This window comes from Cryptomeria japonica, chromosome 1 (genome assembly GCF_030272615.1).
Source record: "Cryptomeria japonica chromosome 1, Sugi_1.0, whole genome shotgun sequence".
NCBI classification, from domain to species: domain Eukaryota; kingdom Viridiplantae; phylum Streptophyta; class Pinopsida; order Cupressales; family Cupressaceae; genus Cryptomeria; species Cryptomeria japonica.
The window spans coordinates 73,525,120-73,547,955 of record NC_081405.1 but is presented as its reverse complement, the minus strand read 5'-3'; the positions used below and the strand labels follow the sequence as shown (position 1 = coordinate 73,547,955).

Here is a 22,836-nt window from a genome sequence, read left to right as displayed (position 1 = left end):
TTATTCATAGAACTAATTTTTCATGTGTTCTTAAGTCTAAAATATTTTATTATCTCCTATGAACATGAAAAAGCTCGATAAGAACAATTTTGATGTCTAAAATATTAGATAATTGATTGTGTGTTGTCTCCAACTTAAAAAAAAATCATCTTAAAGGTCACCATGATTTTAAAGAACTACCAATAGAAATGTTATTTCCAATATCTTTACAGTCGAACACTTTGAGAATATATATAAATTTTTTGAATAAAAACATCACGACTCAAGATTTGTTGCTCCAAAAGATTCCTAATGATATTTCAAATGAAACCAAAATTACTCTTTACAAAACAACAACCTTTGATGAGCAAGTCTAGAAAAGATAAAGCCCTTCGTCTAGGTGGATTACCTAACACTTTTTATCATCAATGTCATTGCCTCTCACCTCTTTCGCATGATTGAAGATGTTTGAAATTGCTAAGTTGATTGGTGATATTAATTCTACTTCTCAACATTGATTCCTATAGAAAAAATATGTTCTATTTCAATCAATTTAGTTCTATTCTTTTGAACTTCTTTTACAAATTCATGACATATAATTGCATCATTTGTTAAGACATATTTTTAAAAAAATACAAAATTAAATGAAAATGATATAGATATATAAATTTGATCATCACAGTATTGTAAAATTAAATAAATAAGATATATCATCAAGTGTATCTGAAACGTGATGCAAATAAACATACAAAGTCTAATTTGAAAACAAGAACAACTATTATGGATTGTGGAAAACTAATTATCTTAAGATATAACTCCTTGACAAAGTAACCCCGTGATTAATTCTTCTCATAATATGTCACTCTTAAGTTAATTTTGTTTTGTGCGTTACATTTAATATGGTCTATTGTGGGATAACTTGTACTAAAAAATATCACAAGTTCAAACCCTGTGGAGGTAAGATATGTACACCTTGTTTGTACCACAATTAGATGCCTCCTATAAAAAATACGAGATAGTCTCGTATTACTATAAACCATCTGTAGATCCATAAAAATACCACCGATATCACATAAAGCATTCTATTCCAAACATATTTTGAAATATAAAAACAAAATTAACAAAGAAAGATAGTCTTTGGAAACTAGACCATTTCATGAACCGCTAGCGGTTATACCCATTAGAAAACAAAACAAAAAGTAAAACAATATGATGTATATCATGACGTAATGCCAGCCTTTTTCATGTTTCCCATGCGTATCATGCCCCCACATATTTTTCTACAAAAAAGCAGACCATATTTTAGGAATAAAGTACAAAAAAAGTGGATATGATGTTTTGTCTATCATTTTTGTTGGAGCATCCCATGCCTATTATTATTATTATTATTATAGTATTTATCCAAATCCATTTTTCAGATTGGCTTTTCATTTTTTATCTTTAAAAGTCTTTTTTAATTAAAATAATTAGTTTTATTTTTAATAATGATATTTTAGTTAATTTTAATTTTAACATTACTTTTACTTTAGTAATATTTAAGAATATGTTTTTCTACAATTTATTTAAATTATCTATTCATAATTAAAACCTTACATTTTTAAAGTAAAAGGTCAAAACTTCGAATTAAATTATATATTATATGAAAATAGAGAATTACATATATGGTTTATGAATTGAGAAGAATTTTGAAGTTCAAAATGAGGGAGAAACAAAAAAACCTCTACTCACAGAGCACACAAACGAAAATTAACATAGACAAAGTCTATACTATTAAACAAAAGTTCCCATACGAGTCTGAAATTGTACAACTTACAAAGCAAGGGACATTAATATCAAAACTTGCACATATTGAAATTCTCATGATTACTAAGCCAAACATATTTTTACCATTTTAATTGATTGAAAGTAAATAGACAAACCTATTTAATTTGTTATTTTAATATATTCTAATCATCTTCTTTAATTTATTAAACAAGGTCATTGCTTCGCAATCTAAGATTAGATATTCACACACTTCACTAATCTAATCTAGTTTCATCCTTCCATATACATATTTATATAACAATCTTAAACTCATTATATTTCCATAATCCATCGTATATACAACACACTTTGGTACGATTTGTTAAATAATAATCCATGTAGTTCATATAATCTATTTGTGAAAAATTAAATCGAACATTAGTATATATGCAATCAAGTAATATCCAAACATAAAATGTTCTTTTCAAAGTGTTATGAAGTATTAATGTGATTGTAATAGAGTTCAAACTAAGTACTTTTATGATACTAACACCCAACAATAAGAGTTAGATGTATCTCGCATGGGTAGCAGAGTTAGCTTGGGCAATGGATTTGCTCCTCGTTGGTTCTAGGTTCGATTTTGAGGCCTAGGTTTAGTCAATGCATGTTGTTTGTAGGCAATTGTATGCATCCCCAGGGTTTTAGTCTCACTCCAACTTGCCCATTTCTTGGCCCCAACTTGGTAGTAGGTAAGACTAAGGCAAGGCAGGGTGGGTGATGGGATGGATCATGGGGATACGCCCAGGACAAAAAAAAAAAGAGTTGGATCAAATCAAGAACAACCCCCTTAGCTCAATTATTTTTGGCGATAATTTTATCAAGAATTCTCGTATGAAAACTTTCAATCGTGATCTCCTTGGCCCAATATATTTTCTTGGGGTGATAAATTTCTCAAGGGTTCTCTTGTGATACCTTTTAGAAGCCATATTTCTCCACACAAGCTCAAAATATATTATTTTTCTTGAATTTATACAGTGTTTTAAGATGAATCTAAATATAAAATCCTTCTATCTCTGTAATGTGATTCTTAGGTAATACCTTGATTTTATCCTTCATAAGGTTCTTTCTAAGAGTCCTCTTGTCTCTTCTTCTCAATTAGGCTTTTTCTTAAGTGATAACTTGATGTGCCCTTGCCCTTTTCAAATACATCTATCAAGAAAACTACCTCCTTACTCATGAACCCTATTTATTTAAAGAAATAAAATAACATACAAAACTATTGAAATAATGTATTTTTAAGACTTTCATATTTTAAAACATAGAATATATGATTTATTAAAATATAATAAAATATATATCTGTCTAAAAAACCATCAAGTGATATCTATTAACATCTTTTAAATAGATATAGTTAAACTATTTAATATTTTATATAAAGCTTGCTTGAAAAGTCATAGACAATACCTCTCTTGAAACATTACCTACTTATGCTTGTGCCTTTGTTTTTGTGGTTGCTTTGCTTTCATACTAAGCATGCCTTGCAATCATATGATTTTCACAATTCATATTATTGTTGTGCATAGTTTTTGGTTTTGATCATGTAAGTTTTTTGTTTTGATGTTTTGGATCATACTCCATGATCTATTATGAGAAAAAGATCAAGACAAGCAAAAAAAATGTGTTGTTTTTATAACAACAAATAGTTTTTTGTGTTAAACTATTAGTTTATTTGTGTTGGCTATAAAAGTTAGAGATAACAAAGATTTATAGTTATTAATAGGTATTTGGTCCATTTAGGAAGCATATAAGTTATATTTTGCATAAAAATATGATATTTTGCTAACATCAAATGATATTTTGGGAGGTAGCCCAACAACTCAAATGATTGGTATGGTCGTGCTAAAGCTTTTGGTTCATCTCATGTAGGTCCAAGGTTCAATTCACAATTTGATTCGTACTAGGTGGATTAACTTGGTGGCTACTATTTCAAGCATGGCTCACCACCTCCAAGGGACTAGTCTCCCCTCAACTCACCTCTTTGACATCTCAAAACTCAGCAAAAAGTAACCCTGATCCAACCCCTGGAATATGAATCTTTAAAAAGTAATTTTTAGAACACTTCACCCTAGACATACTATTTTGACAAGATGCATGACGAGTCACACCTCCAAATCTTAATTGTAGATAGATAAGTATCTATTTTACATTTCTTAAAAAATAAAGATCTTACGAGATATTTCGTATATACATTGTTGAAGAAGTTAGTCCCTCTTCCCTTACAAAAAAAACAAACTTAAAAATAAAAAATCTTATTTAAAGCAAAGTTCATATTATAAGCTTCTAGATAATACCGAACTCAAATCTTCTTCAATACAAAAAATAATTTTTTTATTTAACACAAGAACCAATAAGAACAATACCTTACCTTCTTATGGGCAAATAAAAAAGCCAAAGTAACTCCAGTTTCCATGAGACCCACTCATTTTATTTGTTGTATTGTGTGCATTTCATGTCCACACATTAATTCTTCTACAGCATTCTGATTTCATATGTACATTCGTACACACATGTTAAAAAGCATCATCCTTCCGTATATCTGGGACCGCCGTATTATGTCGTATGACAGAAGAAACCATTATTGCTTGCATTCAAATAGTTTACAGGTGAAACAAACAAACATTACTGCCCTTCACATCTTACTCCTAAGAATCATTTGCTTTTGTTGAAAGTCAAGTAAACTATATTTATTATAATATAATTTTGCGTAATTTTAACACGCGGAGATTCTATATATTGGGGTTAGTACCCATTATACATGGCAATGTTAGCTGCAACATCTGCTATTGATTTTGTAAAAGTTGTGCCTGTAACGCCCTACATTGGCCTCAGGCGCAGACATTTTTGTGGGAGAAGTGGGTTTCGATCCGTGGTCGCTACAATGACAGGGGCTTTGGATATCTGTGCTAAGGCTGCGGTTGGTGCACCGGATAAACTTGGGGACTGTATGTTTTTTTTTTCTACCTCTCTTATTTTTTATTTTCTGGGCCCTTGTTTTTCTACTCACCAGTTTATGAACTCCAGTGTAACTTTTATTTGAAGGAAAATAATTTGTAGGTGAGGTTATTATGTTTTTATTTGATGTTGTGTGGTGTATATTTAGATGGGTTGTGTTTGAATGTGGGAAGCATAAACCTCAATGTATCTTTTGTGAAAAGATTTCTGCTTAAAAGAAGATGATTTGTAGAAGAGGTTATTTTGCTTCATTTGAAGTTGTTTGGTGTATGTTTAGATGGGTTGTGTTCTAATGTAAGTAGTATAAACTCTGATCTAATGTAAGTAGTATAAACTCTGATGTAATTTCTGTGAAAAAGTTTCTGCTTAAAGGAAAATAATTTATAGGTAAGGTTATTTTGCAGCTTTTGAGGTTGTGTGGTGTATATTTAGAATTTTAGATGGGTTGTGCTCCAATATAAGAAACATAAACCTCAATGTACCTTCTGTGAAAAGATTTCTGCTTAAAGAAAAATAATATGTAGATAAGACTATTTTGCCTCTTTTGAAATTAAGTGGAATATGTTTTAGATGGGTATGGTCTTGTTTACAGTGGCTGAGATTTGTTCTTGAGTACTTTGAAAAATCCCATTTATGGTCTTGTTTACAGTGGCTGAGATTTGTTCTTGGGTACTTTGAAAAATCCCATTAATATGTGAATCCTGGGTAGTCTTATGAACCTTATTTGACATAGAGTAGGTAGGCATGATCAATGTTTCTGAGATTTGAATTTAGGTCTTTGAAAAATCTCGTTATCATTACATAACGATTCCTTTTAAGATCTTCTTGTCTGTAAATATTGGGTAGGTTTGTGGACTGTATTTGCTATGGAGTATATAGTCATGGACAATGTTCATGGGATTGTATTTCTGTGTACCCTGATTTAAACTTGGTCATTTTTCAGGAATTTTCAATTCATAGTATTGAGATTTTTACTCTGGTTTTAGATGGGATGGGACTTGGAATTCGTAAAATGGGGTAAAACTAGAGAAAATCATACTGGACTGCCAATTTGTCCTCCATGCAGCAAATCCTAGTGTTATTTTGTAGGTGCTGGATACCAAGGATTTTGATAAGGGCAGGATAGTTTTCCAGGTTCGTAAGGGTCTTTTTTCCTTCTGCCTTCTGCTTTCTATCGAGTGGGAAGTCTCCTTTGGTTAATGAGCAAGTGTTCTTAAATGTTTTATATATAAATTTGTTATTTGTTTTGATGTTTAAACTGGAATGCTACATTATTGTTTATCTCTTGAATGTTTTTAGGATGAGAGAGGATGTTTGAATATGAGGATGAGAGATGAATGATATAAGCATATAGTATTAAATACATAAATACAAGTTTAGTTAGTACAAATGATCACAATTATTATATAAAGGGTGAATATTTGTGGACACGTCTATTTTGGCTTCAAAACGATAGTATGGATTGACTAACACGCGTGTTAGTTGCACGTTTTACACCATCGATTTTGCAATGAACGGTTGCGATTGACTAACACATCGCTGTCACGCTGTACGAAAGGTTTGTTTTGGAGCTAGAATAGCTTCGACCGAATATGGATACAAGTAGAGTCAAGATAAATGAGAGATGTACTAGTATATGCATAGATATGCTAAGTTGCCGGTATGGGTACGGGCACAGGTACGGGTACGTGGGTACGGTACACTGGTACGCCAATTTTTTTAGGGGGGGCTGGGTACATATAGGTACGTCCGTACAAAAAAAAGTAAAAATCATAAATATATACATATATATAGTCTAATAAGTAGAAACAAAAATTAAATTTAGAATCCCACATATCATCCATATGCTAAACAAAACTTGGAACTATCACATATGATTCATATTGATATTCATATAACTATAAGTCTATAACAAAATTACAAATTTACTATAAGTCTAATCTAATATGAAATATCCATTTGTCAAACTTTGAATGTTATGATAGATATCGAATTCATTGTTCACTGGCTCAACCGTTCAACAATAAAATAACACAACTAATAATCAGCAATAGCATCATATGGGTCACTAGGAAGATCAAGATCAACATCATCATTGACATTAGATGATGTAGGTAGAGTACTGGAACCACATGCAGCCTCACTGCCACTTGCACTAGCAGCACATTGGCTATCAGACTCCCCAGAAAGTAAAGATTGTGTGGCAGCTGAAAAATCCAAATCAGTTCGCTCTGGATCTACATCCCCAAACTTTGTGCTCCCATCCTTATACTCATTTTGTTTATGAGTAAGAAGGCGCAAGTTTGAATGCACATAAACGAGCTCTTCCACCTTACTTGTTGCCAGTCGGTTGCGTTTCACTGAGTGGATAAAGGAGTATGTGCTCCAATTTCGCTCAGATGAAGAGGAACTAGCAACCTATTGAATAATTGACACAAAGTGAGAGGGTGACAATTATAAAATAGTAAAAAATCTAAATTTAGAGAGCAATAAAAATTAAGAAACTTACTTGCGATAAAACTTTGATTGCAAGAGTTTGAAGGTTTGGTGATGTATGGCCATTGAGGTACCACCAAGCATGAGAATCCTTTTTATACTTGTCACGGAGATCAGAAACACTTTGACCATTGGAGGCTACAAAATCAGCAAACTCACTTGTCATTAAATCCTCCATTTCAAAATCTGGGAAGAGTTTAGTAAGTGTTGTTCTACACCCTTCACTGACTTCTGAATCTCTATATGGTGGTACCCTTGATGGCTTAGCAAACATTTCATCACTATAAAATTTGAGAGTCAATGCAAATGCAAGAAGATGTAGTGGGGTGGTCATTTTGTTCCACCGCTCAACACAAATTGATTGAACCTCTTTGAAGAAAGTTTCTTCGGGATCTTGCTCTTTTGCATTGATGATGGCTTTCATTTTCTCAATCATGGAGTCAATGCCATCATATACCTCTCCCAAACATGGGTGATCCATATCAGTATAACGGATCATACTCATGATGGGCTCAGTGAAACTCAAAAGATATTCCACTTGATCCCACCAAGTGTCATCTAGGATCATGCGCTTTACATTTGCTGCCCTTTCAGTATTGGATTGCCTCCATAGGGACCAACTTTGACTAATTACCATGCTAGCAAGTGGCTGCCACACCTTCACAAGTCGCCTCAAGACGATTGTGTTGGATGCAAATTGAGTCTCGACAACCTATTCAAAAATTAAAAATAAAAATTAGAATACAAAGAAGACATGATAAAAAAATAAAAATTAAATAACCATCAAAGTGAAATGTAGATTTTAAAAATTGAAGTGTTTCAATTACCTTTAGCAACTCCAACTGTGAAAATGATCTGAAAATGGCCTGTGACATGTTATGGTTTGTGATGAACATTTGGATCTCTTCAGCCTCAACATAAATTTGTTTGATCCAATGTATTTTCCTGCCTATCTTTTGTAGCATGAGGTTGAGAGAGTGGACAGCACAAGGTGTCCAAAATATGTGTTCAAACTGTGTCTCAATCAACATACCTGCAGCTCTACAATTCTTTGCATTGTCCTTTATTACTTGGACAACATTTTGAGGTCCCACATCCTGAATGCATTGTATAAGGATGTTAGCAATAAATTGTGCATCCTTCACCTGTCCCTCACAATCCACAACTTTCAGAAACATTGCCCCTTTAGGGCACACTGCAATTACATTAATTAATGGCCAATTTTTGGTATCCTTCCATCCATCTGAAATGATGGACACCCCTCTTTGTTTCCATGAATTTCTAATGGGAGCCAATGCATTGTCTATGTTTTTTACCTCCTTTGCTAGTAAGGTGCTACGCACTTTCTCATAACTTGGCCCTGTGTACCCTTGTGGAGCCTCATTTACCTTTCTCAACATATCCTGCCAATATGGTGATCGTACCACATTAAATGACAAACCGTTTGCATATAGACATCTTCCAACGGATTGATCTGCAATCTCTCTAGAATCATTCTTAAATGCTCTCTCTAATGGTCCCTTGCTTCTCTTCACAATAACAGGTTCTTCACTAATTGGGTCCAAGAATGGGTGGCTCTCTACCACGATATCAGGAAAATCGCTATAAGATGGAGAAGTAGGGGGCCTCTTTGATTTACTTCCTCTTCCTGTCAACAAAGGATGGTTTGAGGCACGACCAACTCTTGCATCTGCTTCCTCTTGCTCTCTAATATATCCTGCTATTTCTTGAGGTGACATCCCATTTCCATCCTTTCCTAGACATTGTTTGATTCCTTGTTGGGGAATGGCACAAAAATGGGCTTTGACACGACTGTAGGAGCTAGTTTTTTTCGTACTACAGAAGTTGCATATCCATAAAAATGTTCCACCACCTTTTACTTGGTCTATTATTTTGACATATTTCCATAAAGGTGAATTTGGGTCAGTTTTGAAAGTCCGTTGAGGAGTAGAGCTTTGAGGAGTAAAGCTAGTAGTCGTTGCCATTATGATTTCTACAACAAATTAAAAAATAATTATTAATATTTAATAAATTAATAGTAAACAATAGATTCTAAATGTTAAATTAAAATATATAAAATTAAATTTAATAATTTATTTAAAATGAAAGTAATTAAATTTAAATTTTTAATTACAAGATTTATTATAGACTATAGTTTGTTAAATTGTTTGTTAAATGAAAACAAACTAACTATTAAAAATATAATTTTTTATTTTTAAATATTATATTCATATTTATAATAATAATAATTATTAACTAGCAAAATTGAAAATAGTTTTATTATTTAAAAATAAAAAATTATATTTTTAATAGTTAGTTTGTTTTCATTTAACAAACAATTTAACAAACTATAGTCTATAATAAATTTTGTAATTAAAAATTTAAATTTAATTATTTTCATTTTAAATAAATTATTAAATTTAATTTTATATAAACTATTAAATAAACTATAATAAAATTTAACAAACTAATAAATTTTTTTAAAATTTATAATAAAATTTAATTATTTAACAACCTATGATAATTATTTTAACAAAAACTTGCAGGGAAGCCTGAAAAAATGGAGGATGCGCCGGAAAGACTGGGGGCTGGTTGTCGGTCGTCGCCCTCCTGCTCTGGCACCTCCCGTCTGGCCTCCTCTGTGCCGTCGTCATGCCTCCGTCGCACCTCTGTGCCGTCGTCGCGCCTCCGTCGCGCCTCCTCTCACCTCTCACCTGCGTTTTTCGATTTCGCATTTTTTAACATTTAGCTTTGGTTTAGGGTTTAAAACGTGAAAAGACATGATTCGACCCGTGAAAAAACCCTCGAAATTTGTGACCGATGCGGATTCGTCAAAAAAACCCCCAGGAATCGCCACGTCTACACCGGATGCGTTTGGAATCGTGACTCCAAAAACGGATACGTTTCAGGAGGCAAAAATCAGTACCCTGTCCGAATCCACAGGGATTCCAGGGCGAATCCGAATCCGATACGTATCGTATCCGGATTTGGGGGCAAAACCTGAAGTATCGGTAACTTAGTAGATATGGATAAGTGTAACGGAAGGTACATGCCTATATAAATAAGTGAAGCTTAGGAAAGATGCTGAGCTTCACACAAGGTTATGGTATTTGTAGACCCACTCTTTCAAACTAGGTACGTAATTAAATGTAAATGTTTTTTGTATATGAATTTCATCATTATAGTATTTTAAAATTAAATGAATATCAATATTCTCTTCATCCTCTAGTGAAGCCAAATGATGTTAAATGAGTCTATCAAGAATCAAGTTTTGTCGAGTCCAAGGTTTTCATACTATAAGAATTGAGGTCAAGATTGTGTATTGGACAACTTTGATAGAATACACCTCCTTCACTCTTAATAAATTTTTTTATCAAATAGCTAAATGATTTTATAAACTTAATATAAAGCCTTTTAAAAAAATTTAAATAAATAAATATAATAAATATGATTTCCTTGACAAAATAAACTAATAATTGGCCTTCTTTTTAAATGCTTAACTTTTACTATTTTGTTTTGTGTTTTATTTCTTTATAAAATATGTTTTGATATAAAGAAACAAAAATAATCTTTAAAGGTAGGTGTTTAATCCAGCATCTAGGATGCACCTTTGATGATGCACCTTTGATCAAGCCTGGAACTTGATGGTCTAAAATAATTGTTTTTTCAATTTTAGATTGTATATTTTTATAAAATTATATGTATGATCTTTTAATTCAAAAAATTATTATAGATAAATATAATATATTATTTTAATTTATAATATTAATATATATTTATTGTGAAATATTGAATTGTTTTACAAAATTTTCAAAGATATAAGTTTCTAATTTTTTAATAGTTTCTAAAATGAATTTAGAAACTTAGTTAATTTTAAAAAAAAATATTTTTAAACAATCTATTTTTAACAAGATTGTTTAAATATTTTCTAATAAGATTAAAAAACTTACTTATAAGAAGTAAACTTTAAGATTTTGACATATATTATTAATAATTTTTCATTATTTAATATCAATATATATTATAATACAATTTAGAATCTTATCAAAATAAAATTTAATTATTTTTAAATTTTAAGACATTTCTAATCTTAAATCATTTAAAAATTTATTTGAATTGTAACATTAAATATTTTTCATATTTAATATGTATGATTGATAAAATCAATAAATAAATTTAAATACAAATTTTTTAATATAAAATTCTTATAAATTAAATATATATATATATATATATATATATTTTTGACCTGCACCATAATTTCTTACAAACAAGATATCCAATGAGTGGGATTATAACGGCTAAGATTTTAACTACCCATTAAAAAGCAAAACAAAAGGTAACACGGTATGACGCATATGATGAAGTAATACTCTGTCATTTTCCACATATTTTTCTCCTACCCAAAATGGGTGCATATCATGCTTCCACATATTTTTCTCCTACCCAAAATGTGTGCATATCATGCTTCCACATATTTTTCTTCAAAAATTCTAAATATATTCTCAATTGAAAAGCCTATCACTTTTCCTTGTCTCTTGGACCATATACTATATCTCAATCGTTGGATTTTTAATGCTGAAGTCAACCAAACAGCACTAGTAAATACATTTGCGTAATTAGAACGCGCGGAGATTCTATATATTAGTGTCAAATAACCATTTTCAATGGCAATGTTAGCGGCAACATCGGCTGTTGGTTTCGCCAAGGTTTTAACTGTTAAACCTCAAATTGGCCTCACGAGCAGAAAATTTTGTGGGCGAGTCGGATTTCGACCCGTGGTCGCTAAAATGGCAGAGGCTTTGGATGTCTGTGTTAAGGCTGCTACAGGCGCACACGATAAACCTGGGGACTGTATGTTCTATTGCTTTTAATTCCCACCGCTATTCCTTGTTAATCTTTTGGGGTATCTTTTTTATAATCACGAGCTTAAAAACCTGGTTTGAAACTTGAGAAAGAGCAATGATCCAAATATACGTTTGTTAAAAAATATTCTGTTTAAATGTCATTAATTGACGGGTGAATTTATGCGCCCTAAAATTTTAACATTTTGTGGTGTAGACTTAATGTGTTATGCGCTAATTAACCCTATAGTTGTTGCGGTTAATGATCTTCCCTACTGTTGGGGGGGATTCGAATTTGGGTGCTGAAAATCCCCCATTAAGATTACATCAGAGTTCCTTTAATACACTTTCTTTGTACGTCTTGTGTAGGGTTATATACATTTCTGAGTAAGTAGTCGTAGGCAACGTTAATCTTCCTTAGTTAAGTGGAATCGTTAGGGTTCACTCAGCGTTACAGTTTTTCATAAGATTTGGTTTCTTAATTACACCACAATTCCTCACACTCCTTAAAAGGAATAAACAATTTAATTGTTGGATGCATCGAGTCTCGACCTTGGTTGATAGTTTGTGTGGTCACTGTGAAATTTATGATTGTATTTTAAAGGTGTGGTGTAAGCTTTGGTGTCATTCAGTTACAAGTTGAGGCCACTTCCTTAAATCTTAACTTGTAGAAGATATGTGTTCTCTTTGAACATGGGACATGGTCAAACCTTGTTGCAATTAGAGGTCATTCTAGGACTCTTCCTGTTAACATTATATCACAAATCTTTGGATACAGTGTTGTGTCTTCGCATTTTTTTCCAAAGCAAAGCTGGCTTTCACAACACCCTTAGGGACATAAGGTTTTTTTCTGAAATTTGTTCAAAAACAAAATTTTGGGTCATGCATATCTTAGTGGAAGAAGGGGCCGTTCCAAGAGTCTTTCCATTATATTATATAACAACTCTTTGTTCTCAAGAGCTTGGTCTTCACGAATTTTTTCAAAGCAAAGTGGGCATTCGCAATGGTCTTTTCGACATAAGGGTTTGGTCTTCACAATTTTTTTCAAAGCAAAGTGGGCATTCGCAATGGTCTTTTGGTTATAAGGATTTTATCTGTACACTTTTTTGTAAAAAGAAAACTTGAGGCATGCTGGAGTCTTGCCATTAACAAAGCGGGGTATTCACAGCGTTTCTTTGAATATAAGGGTTTTGTCTGTATGCTTTTTAAAATTTTCAAAACAAAACTAGCGTTTGACCTAGCTTAGGAAAGTTCAGATTTTTCAAGAAACGTTTGGATTTTAATGTTAAAATAAAAACATTAAAATAAAAAACTCAAAACAAATAAAGTGTTGTCTTTTAGATTTCAGATATTCAGAGGAACTCTCCTTGTAACCTGGCTGTTAGATTCATCTGTTTATTTTCTTTGATTTTCTAATGTACTAGATATTTCTTACAAAGCCAAAGAAAAGTTGTTTGGAAACGCAGGCATTGTTGATGGTGTTATTAGGAGCGGATTTTGTTTTTGTTTTATTAAATTATTTTATACATGATAAAGATCCGGTTGTGTGTTGTATGATTGGGGTGTTTGGAACATATTAGTGTGACTTATAATCTACTAAATTTAAATGAATGCAGGCCCATTTACGCAGAGGGTCTTGCTGACTTTGGAGGAAAAGCATATCCCATACAACACGAAGTTGATAAACCTCAGTGATAAGCCTGACTGGTAATTCATCAATTTTTATGCCCAGTATTTTCCTGTCCTCTCTCTAAGAAATATTCGTGTAAGCAATGGTCGCCAGCATGTTTACAAATTTTAGGGGCTAATATTATGATAGTGGTAAACAGGTTCTTACAAATTAGTCCCGAAGGAAAAGTTCCTCTCATTAAGATTGACGACAAGTGGATTCCAGATTCTGATGTTATCACCCAGATATTGGAGGAGAAATATCCCGAGCCATCTCTGGCAACTCCGCCTGAGAAGGCATCAGTGTATGTGTATAAATCCTGCTTGCATTTACATCTTTATTAAATATGTTAATCCTTTATCTACTTTAGCATTCCGATGAAAGTTTAATATGAAGGTTAGAAATGATGGGGTGTTGCGGATCTGCAAGAGATGTGTATATGCTGAAGTTCAAATCTTTCTAACATTAGCTAGATGGCAAAAACCAACATTGTGCATCCAGCTTCCACCAAACAGAATAAGCTAATAGATGCATTCAATACTGAAATAAACTTTTTAAAAGCTTATCTATAACTAATCAAAAAGTAACATTTAGTTTTTCCTTTTTTCTCTCCCATAGTCATTAGCCTTAGAACTTCTATTTGAATTTAGAAGTTAAATATCAATTCTAAAACCTCATTTGGTATAAAAGCTATTTTTGAGTGTAATAAGCATGCCTTATGGGGCATGAAACTGGGTTACCATCATTACAGTTGCTATGTCTTTCTGCTAGACCATTTTCTGCTGGATACAAAGCCATAGTAGTCGAAGTTCATACTTTAGACCAAGGGTCATTCCTCACCACTCATTTAAAAATGTTACCCATAGGGTATAATATTAGTCCTCACCTGTGTACCAAATTCATCAACTACATCCTGATTTTCTAGAAGATGAGTTTTCATGTATAATAACAAATGAGTACCACAGATTTAAGTTGTAATACCTCAATTTGTGTACCAAATTCATCAACTTCATCCTGTTTTTCTAGAATTCGTATATAATCACACGTTAAGTTGTTAACACCTTTATATGCAGCTTCCTAACCTTTTATTTCTTATTGTTACCTGGAAATTTATTCTTGATTCTAAACTAAGATGGCATGATTTTTGCATGATATCTATGGAACTATGAGGCCATTAAGTGAATTCTACAATAACTGGCTCTAATAGAATTCATTTAACAGTACCCAGTGTCAAGTTAATTGTGTTTGATAAAAATCATGGCTAGACTTAGGTTTAATGCGAAGCAAGCTTGAAAGGATCTATGTTTGGCTGGATATCCCTTGAAGAAGCTGGGTTAGGGTCTCTGAACCATGGGACATATAATTGGACTATCAAAATATGTATTAACACAAAGTATGAAGAAAGTGCTTAGAATAAATATTGAGAATATCAAAACCTTTGCTACTACAACATTTTAAGAAAAGACTTTGAACGCTAGTGAAACTATTAGCAACAAAGAAAGTGGGGTACTTTGAAGAAGTAATCAACCCTGATTTGTTAGACCATAGTTATTTCTCAAATATTTTAGCCCTAGAATGAGAATTGCTGAAATAAAGAATGAGACTAATGCATTATGATTTACATAGTGAAACTGCTAATTAGACAATTATTGAAGTGTCACAGAAACTACAAATTTGTTAACATATTGATACAAAAGCAATTGAAGATGAATATCTTTCTTTGTTTATTTGAATTGCTTATACTATTCTTAGTAATGATTTTTCTAGATTTTCACAGTAATAATTCTTTTTATCTTTAATCGGCCTGGATATTCCAATGCATGAGTCATCAACATGGATTTACTTTTCCTAATGTGTTCACAAGTTCTATGCTAATGAAACAATAATACCAATCTGTAAATTGATGGGTATGCTTCCCCTACTGTGCTATAAACAAGTTCTGTACTAATTAGCAATCTAAAGCTGTGAATTGATAACTCTACAGTTTTATGGTTGCATTCTACATCATACGTTAATTATGGAATGGTGCGTTTGCTCTTATGCATGTCTAAATTGATTGCTTGGTGTGCCTCCTACTTACATGCTACTAAAAATATATCACTCTTCTCCATTCCACACATGCATTTGTGTAACAAAGAGTGATGGTTACTTAATGTGAGATTGGCTTTATGTGACATGGAGGCAAGTCATATATGCTGTTATGACCAGGTACTATACTTGTATTCAGGTGTTCAGCTGATTCTTATGATTTTTTAGGTGCTTGAGATAGTAGATTAAACTGCAAGAATGAAATTAAGCAGGAAATTAATCTACACACATGTAAAAAGAGAGAAACACAAGGAATGTTGGTGGCAAAATCCAGCGTGGGAAAAAATATATTAGGGTGAAGCTATGATTCCTCGTCTTTACTATATTTCTTGCAATTTTACAACTTTACTTCTTAAGGTGTTTAAAGATACCAGAATTATTATTGACAGTACCTAACACTTGCAATTACTTGCTTATTTAACATGCTTGATTGCTCACGTCAGCTATCCCAACTGTACAGCCTTCAAGGATGCCAAAAATTTATCAACAATATCCTGACACTTGTCAATTACTTGCTTATTTAACATTGCTTGATTGCTGCTCTCAGCTATCTCAGCTGTACAGCCATTTTCTACGTCAGTGCTCTCTTAGATCATTGCTCTTGTCTATCTTGGCTTCCTTCCATTGACTCTTTTTGATACCTAAGTGTATTTTTAATGATAAATGGTGAGCAAAATGAGTCAGAGGAAAATTCCAAGACATAAAGGAAGCTGAAGAGACAATATTTATAGTATTGGCAAAAGCACCACATACATAGGGCAAACCACTATTACATATGAAACTGTCAAAACACATATGAAATGTTACTGAACCAAATGAAACCGACACCCTGTTTTGTATAGCATTGTTGTCTGTGATAACAATGTGACTATGCTGTCATCAATTTGGTTCTTCAGCCACTACACTGTTCTTGCATTTGATTCTGTATTACTTCCATGTTCAATCCTCTCTTACTGAGTTTACAACATGTCTTGATTCGTCGTTACTTTTTCTATTCTTATAAACCAAGAAGTACAAGTACAACTGATTAAGTCAAGTTAGCTGAATTTGAGTGATTTTTCATGCTCCAATTCAGATAATCTCTGTTTAATCTGCTGGCTTATCAGAATAAAAAGGAGCACGGATAACTCAATTTCTAATATTGCCATGGATATAAGTGGTCATGAGTGTATTAAGTGCTTCTAGATGTTGGTAAAAATTGACATAAGCATTTGCGAATTTCATGATTATCAATCAATCTCTCTTCTAAAGGTTACTATATGAACATGCATTGAGTAAATCTTTGGCCCACTCTAACCAAACCTATGAGGTATCCGTCCACAATGTCAACAGAGTGTGTAGGGCCAGGATTATAGTTTTCTTTATGTTTTTTTCCCCCAGATTGTGTGGTAAGTGTAACCACTTCAAGTGTGAAACATTATTTCATTGTGTAGGGCCAGGGTTAGACTTTTTGTTAATTTTTTTTTTCCTATATGGGTGTTAAGTGTAGCTTCAAGTGAGAACATTATTTTTCTTGCTAAAGCAACAAAATTCTTAGGAAGTGAGAAGAATCCAGGTGATTCACAAACATTCGTATAGAAATAATAACAAATCTAGATGGATCAAAACATTCTAAAAAATTGTGTATTTGATTGATTTTCAAATGAAGAAAGTCAGGGTCTGGAAAGATTTTTGAAGCCTCAAAAGTCGTTATTAAGTGAGATTTTACTAGAGGCAAAGTAGAGTTATAATCAAGAGACAGTGAATGTATCTGCTAAAAGAAGTAATTATGTTGTATAATTTATGATTTGCATTGTCGTTCATTTGCCCATTTATGGTATAAATGTTTGATTTTTTGTATTATGGTGGTAACTTTTTAAATTTGAATTAAGCCTTGGGCTGTTAGGGTTTGTATGGCATAAAATTAAGGTATTTTAATCTATTTTACTGGGCAATTTAAGCATTAGCAAATCTGTTTTGATTCTTGTTGAGAGAAAATAGCATATGGTTTTCACACTCTGGTGCACGTGTATTTTCTGTCTTCTAATTTTGCACTTGGCATAAATTTCATGAGTATCTTACATCTGTTGGATCAAGTTTTTTGTTGCATCTTTAATGATTCTCTTGAATACCTGTGTTGATGTAGAGGGTCGAAGATTTTCCCAACATTCATTGGCTTCTTGAAAAGTCGTGATCCTAATGATGGCAAAGAGCAAGCCTTATTGGATGAGTTGCGTGCCTTGGATGAATACCTGAAAGCTAATGTAAGTGTGCTTCTATGATAAACATGCAATACAAATTCTGATTGATATAAAAATGTTGTGCAAGTTGACTTGAGCATTGTAAAAGATAAATTCATCTGAATAAAGTTGTGTTACAGTAAACTAAATAAATCTTTGAGATTTGTATAGGCTGATGCAACTTTTTTTATGATATTGTATACCCTCAAGGTTCCTCCAAAAGGTGATGCAACTAGTTCTTTTAATATGATATTATAAAATAAAGGTCTGCTTTGCATTTCTTTTGGCTTCAGCTGTGTCAGTTCCTTTAGCATCAATGTTTCAGATCATACTCAGCGATCTATCATCACAATTCTTTCCTCATCCTGATGATGGATTACTGAGTGTGATCTAGAATGTTGATGCAAAAAACATACAGCTGATTACAAAATCGCTTGAAATCTTCTTCAGCTTAATACAAAATCGCTTGAAATCTTCTTCTTGAACTGAGGAAAACTTATTTCTACTATTAAGGATGGGTCTATTAGGCCTACTATCAAGGATAGGTTTATTAGGCCATTAATAATGGTTACTGTATCGTATCTTCTGTCTTAGAACGTGTTGCCCTTGCTATGGTAAAGAAATGATGGGAAGAAAGCATCAACTTTATCTTCAAGGTATCGTAGTCTACAAGATATGACCCCAAGTTAAGATATGTGTTTTATTACTTGAAAGGGAGAAGATAAAAACCAGTTCATGGTAATATACATTCTTTAAGAATGTGTAAATGCGACTGTAATGTTGCCCTAAGAAATCCACATAATATTTTATTGCAATTGCGATCCCTTATTGGTAGTTTATTGCTCACAGAATTGGTATTTGATTCCCCTAAAAGCTCTTTCGAGTTTCTTTGACTTTATTTTGCTCTCAACATGCTATAAACTCATTTTCAATTTTTGGGCAGGGTCCATTTATTGACGGGGAGAGAGTTTCTGCGGTGGACCTGAGTCTTGCTCCAAAGTTATACCATTTGAAGATTGTTTTGGGTCACTTCAAAAAGTGGTCTATTCCGGAAGAGTTTTCTTATGTTCACAACTACATAAAGGTATGTGTCTCCTCTCTATGATATTGACTTCATTGGTCAATTCTATGCAACATGGCTTGTTCTTTACAATTATATTTGTATATTGAAAATAGACTACTTTGGAATTAGACATTTTAAGTTTTAAGGTCCATTCTAGTTATAAGAAAATATATGTCTTCTGGATCACTTCGGAATTTTGTGCTCCAGGGTAGATTGTCTTACGTTTAATGGTCTTTTTTGATAATTAAGCTTTTTCTATTAAATAGGTTAAACCTTGGCTACATTTATCCTTGTACTTCGATACATCATCCCCAAAACAAAAAGAACAAGATAGCAGATGTTCTTATTTGCAAGCGTCTGTAGGCACCTTATTAAGGCTATGACTACCAAAGTAAATCTCAAGATACAACTATCATATCTATGAATTATGGCCATGCTCTTTTTAACTAAACTTGGTAAGGCCTTCAAGACCATGAGGTTTTCTCTAATATCATTTTTTGTGTTGCCATGGACTCTGAAGTTATGAACTCTTTACTCAATGATGCAGTTGGGGCCCCTTTTTCCTTTTTATTGATCGGCACCATTCTTGTAATTAGTTTGTCTCTTTTCTTTGATTTAGTGAATTCCACATATAGGATGACCTTCACCCAAGATGTAATGACTGAGAGGTATTAATTGTGTCAAATTTGCATGGGCCTTGCACCTGTCCTTGCCCATTGGGGTGTAGCATATCCAATGAGTTGGATGTGGTGTTTTACCCAATTTCTACTTTTTTACTCGTTTCTTGGGGATTTGAATTTTGGGCTCCTTTTTCTGAACTCTCATGCTTTCTATCTTTTGAGCTTCTCCCATTTGACCTTGTCATTACTAACTTATTAGCTTAGAGATTTGTTTTTTGTCTCTGTACTGTTATTACAAAAGTAAAGTTAGGCTTAATATGGGTTAACATTAACCTTTGTAAAGCTTACGTACATAAACTCAAACTTGGTTTCCAACCCATGGTTCGAGTGTGCACGTCTACTGGTTGGTGTGCACATAGTCAATTTTGGTAGGTGTGCACTACACTATTCAATTGAAGGCTGATATGTGTATGTTGCTCATGTTAGATAACAATGCATATGGACGTACAGTATCCTTATAGTTTGTTACTTTGTTGTAGGAAATCCATAGTGTTATAGAATTGTTCCATGTCTATTTTCGTATGTCTTTTCGTGTTGTATCTGAATGGAATTGTGTGAGCTGTGTTTTAGTCTGGAATTCATATGGTATCTTCCATTTGTATGGTTTCTTGTATTAGTGATCACGTTCTTTTATTTAGGCTGTGCTGGCAATAGTTAGATGTACATTGGAACTATATTCTATGTGGCCAGTAATGGGTCTACATTTTCCTCTACAGGCTCTTTTCTCTCGAGAATCATTTCTTCATACACAGGCTGCCGAGGAATATGTTATTGCAGGCTGGGCGCCAAAAGTTAATGCTTAAGCTAAGGGGGAGCAGCAGAGCAAGCTGTGATGTTTATGATGTTTTGGAAGTGGAGTTAACACGTAACCTTATATGGTACAGTATCGTGTAATAATGTGTTTTGTTTGTTCTATTAATATTAGGTTGAAGTGAAAGAAACAGGTTTCTGAAACAAGTTTCGTATCTTCATTGCTACACCTGGTGTAGATGTCAACGTTGTTATCTGTAAACAAACACGATATAAATTAATATCTATTACTAGTTTGTGAGATCCTTCCTTTCATGTTTTGTTTGATGAGCTGACTTATACTCATCTCTTCTTTCTGTGGGGTTTCATATGACAGTGTTGTGAATAATTTGGTGGTTTCCAAGGTAGAAAATGCAGGGGAAACTTGTGAAAAATCTGATTGTTTTCTGGGAAAAAGGAGGTTGATACTTGTTAATTGTTTATTAGTTGAGAAACTGCTAACATTATGATCTCAGACATGATTGGGTTTCTTAGGACTTACGCTTAAAATAACAGATTGGTGATTAGTAACTTCGCAATATATCTACGCTCTGATTGATAAATCTTTTATCTTGGAAGTCATTGTAATTGATTTTCTTAGGACTTACGCTTAAAATAACAGATTGGTGATTAGTAACTTCGCAATATATCTACGCTCTGATTGATAAATCTTTTATCTTGGAAGTCATTGTAATTGATTTTTAAGCCAATGTTTTGAACAACACTCCTTGGTCTCATTGTTATTAGGATGAGAAAATGATATCCAACATTCCTGCAATCCTTGTACGTTCTATTACACAATGATGGATCATATGGATCAGAACAATGATGGATCATGGAGTGTGATCCAGAACAATGCAGCTTTTATGAGAACCTGTTTAATAATTCTCAATCGCAATGTCAAATGATTAGGTTACAAGTACCTGTATATTTAAAAAAATTGTATTAAGCGGGTATGTATGTTTTTTCTTTTGTTTGTATATATTTTGTATATGTATTATTTAAATATATAAAATAGTTTCGTACACTAAATATTTTTTTTTTTGGATTGGTGAAGGGTTTTTTTTTGGATTGGTAAAGGGCCAAAGCTGATAAGGTGTACATACCCTACCCCCTTGTGGGATTTGAACTTGTGACCTTTCTTTCAAGAGCACAAGTTCTCCACCACTAGGCCAACTCAAATTGTACTTCATAGACTAAATATTTATTCTTGTGGGATTTGAACTTGTGACCTCTCTTTCAAGAGCACAAGTTCTCCACCACTAGGCCAACTCAAGTTGTACTTCATAGATTAAATATTTATTCTTGTTTATATAAATTTAGTCTTGTGTACATACCCCTACCCCCTTGTAGGATTTGAACTTGTGACCTCTTTTTCAAGAGCAGAAGTTCTCCACCACTAGGCCAACTCAACTTGTACTTCATAGACTAAATATTTATTCTTGTTTATATAAATATATATGTTAGTAGAAATATATAATTATATGTATTTCTTTATCTTAGATTTTTATTTTTGTTTATTTACAAGTATGTAATTATATTTCTTATATTAACTTTGTATTTAAGTGGATTCATATGTTTGTTATATTTTGCATGAGCATTATGTATATATATTAATTTTGTTCAATAGATTTATTATGTATATCCATTTTATTAATTATCTTTTATGTTTACAATAGTGTGTGGGATGTTAAACATATTAGATTTATACTTCTTTATGCACAGAAAGAGACTCTTGCCATAAATTCAAGCTCCTATCAATCTTATGAGGTGTCATATGCACATTCTCTCATACCTCTTCTCACATCAAACGTGCTAGTTCCATTTAGTATTAGGCACTTGCTTGAACAATAAATTGATTCCATTTAGTATATGTACTTGCATTAACAATATTCCATTTAGTGTAGGTACTTGCATTAACAATAAATGGTGTTAAGGCTCCTCCAATACATCAAATGTATTAATTCCATTTAGTATTAGGTACTTGCTCAAACAATAAATTAAGTAATTCCATTTAATATAGGTACTTGCATAAACAATATTCCATTTAGTGTAGGTACATGCATCACCAATAAATGGTGTCAAGGCTTCTCTGATAAACATCAAATCTACTTAAATATTATGTATAATTTAGTCATTTCAATTTAGATGATTGAATTGTTTTACATGTATTCACATTTTCAAATTCAATAAACTAGGGGAGGGGACCCATGAGTTGAATGTGTTTCAATTGTTGTGATAGAAGTTATTGATT

At 32.6% G+C, this 22,836-nt stretch overlaps 1 protein-coding gene across 2 annotated transcripts; it reads left to right on the top strand.

Annotated features, from left to right (window-relative positions):
* The first annotated feature begins 4,307 nt into the window (after positions 1–4,307).
* Positions 4,308–20,844, top strand: LOC131041873 (glutathione S-transferase DHAR2). 2 transcript variants are annotated; one of them, XM_057975099.2, is made up of 6 exons: positions 4,308–4,724; positions 13,691–13,781; positions 13,904–14,047; positions 17,957–18,074; positions 18,994–19,134; positions 20,510–20,844. In XM_057975099.2, the coding sequence occupies exons 1-6, from the start codon at positions 4,538–4,540 to the stop codon at positions 20,594–20,596; spliced, it is 768 nt and encodes a 255-aa protein (XP_057831082.2). In that variant the 5' UTR covers positions 4,308–4,537; the 3' UTR covers positions 20,597–20,844. The 2 variants fall into 2 exon arrangements, with proteins under 2 accessions (XP_057831082.2, XP_057831081.2); XM_057975098.2 differs by lacking the exon at positions 4,308–4,724 and adding an exon at positions 11,786–12,084.
* Positions 20,845–22,836: the final 1,992 nt, after the last annotated feature.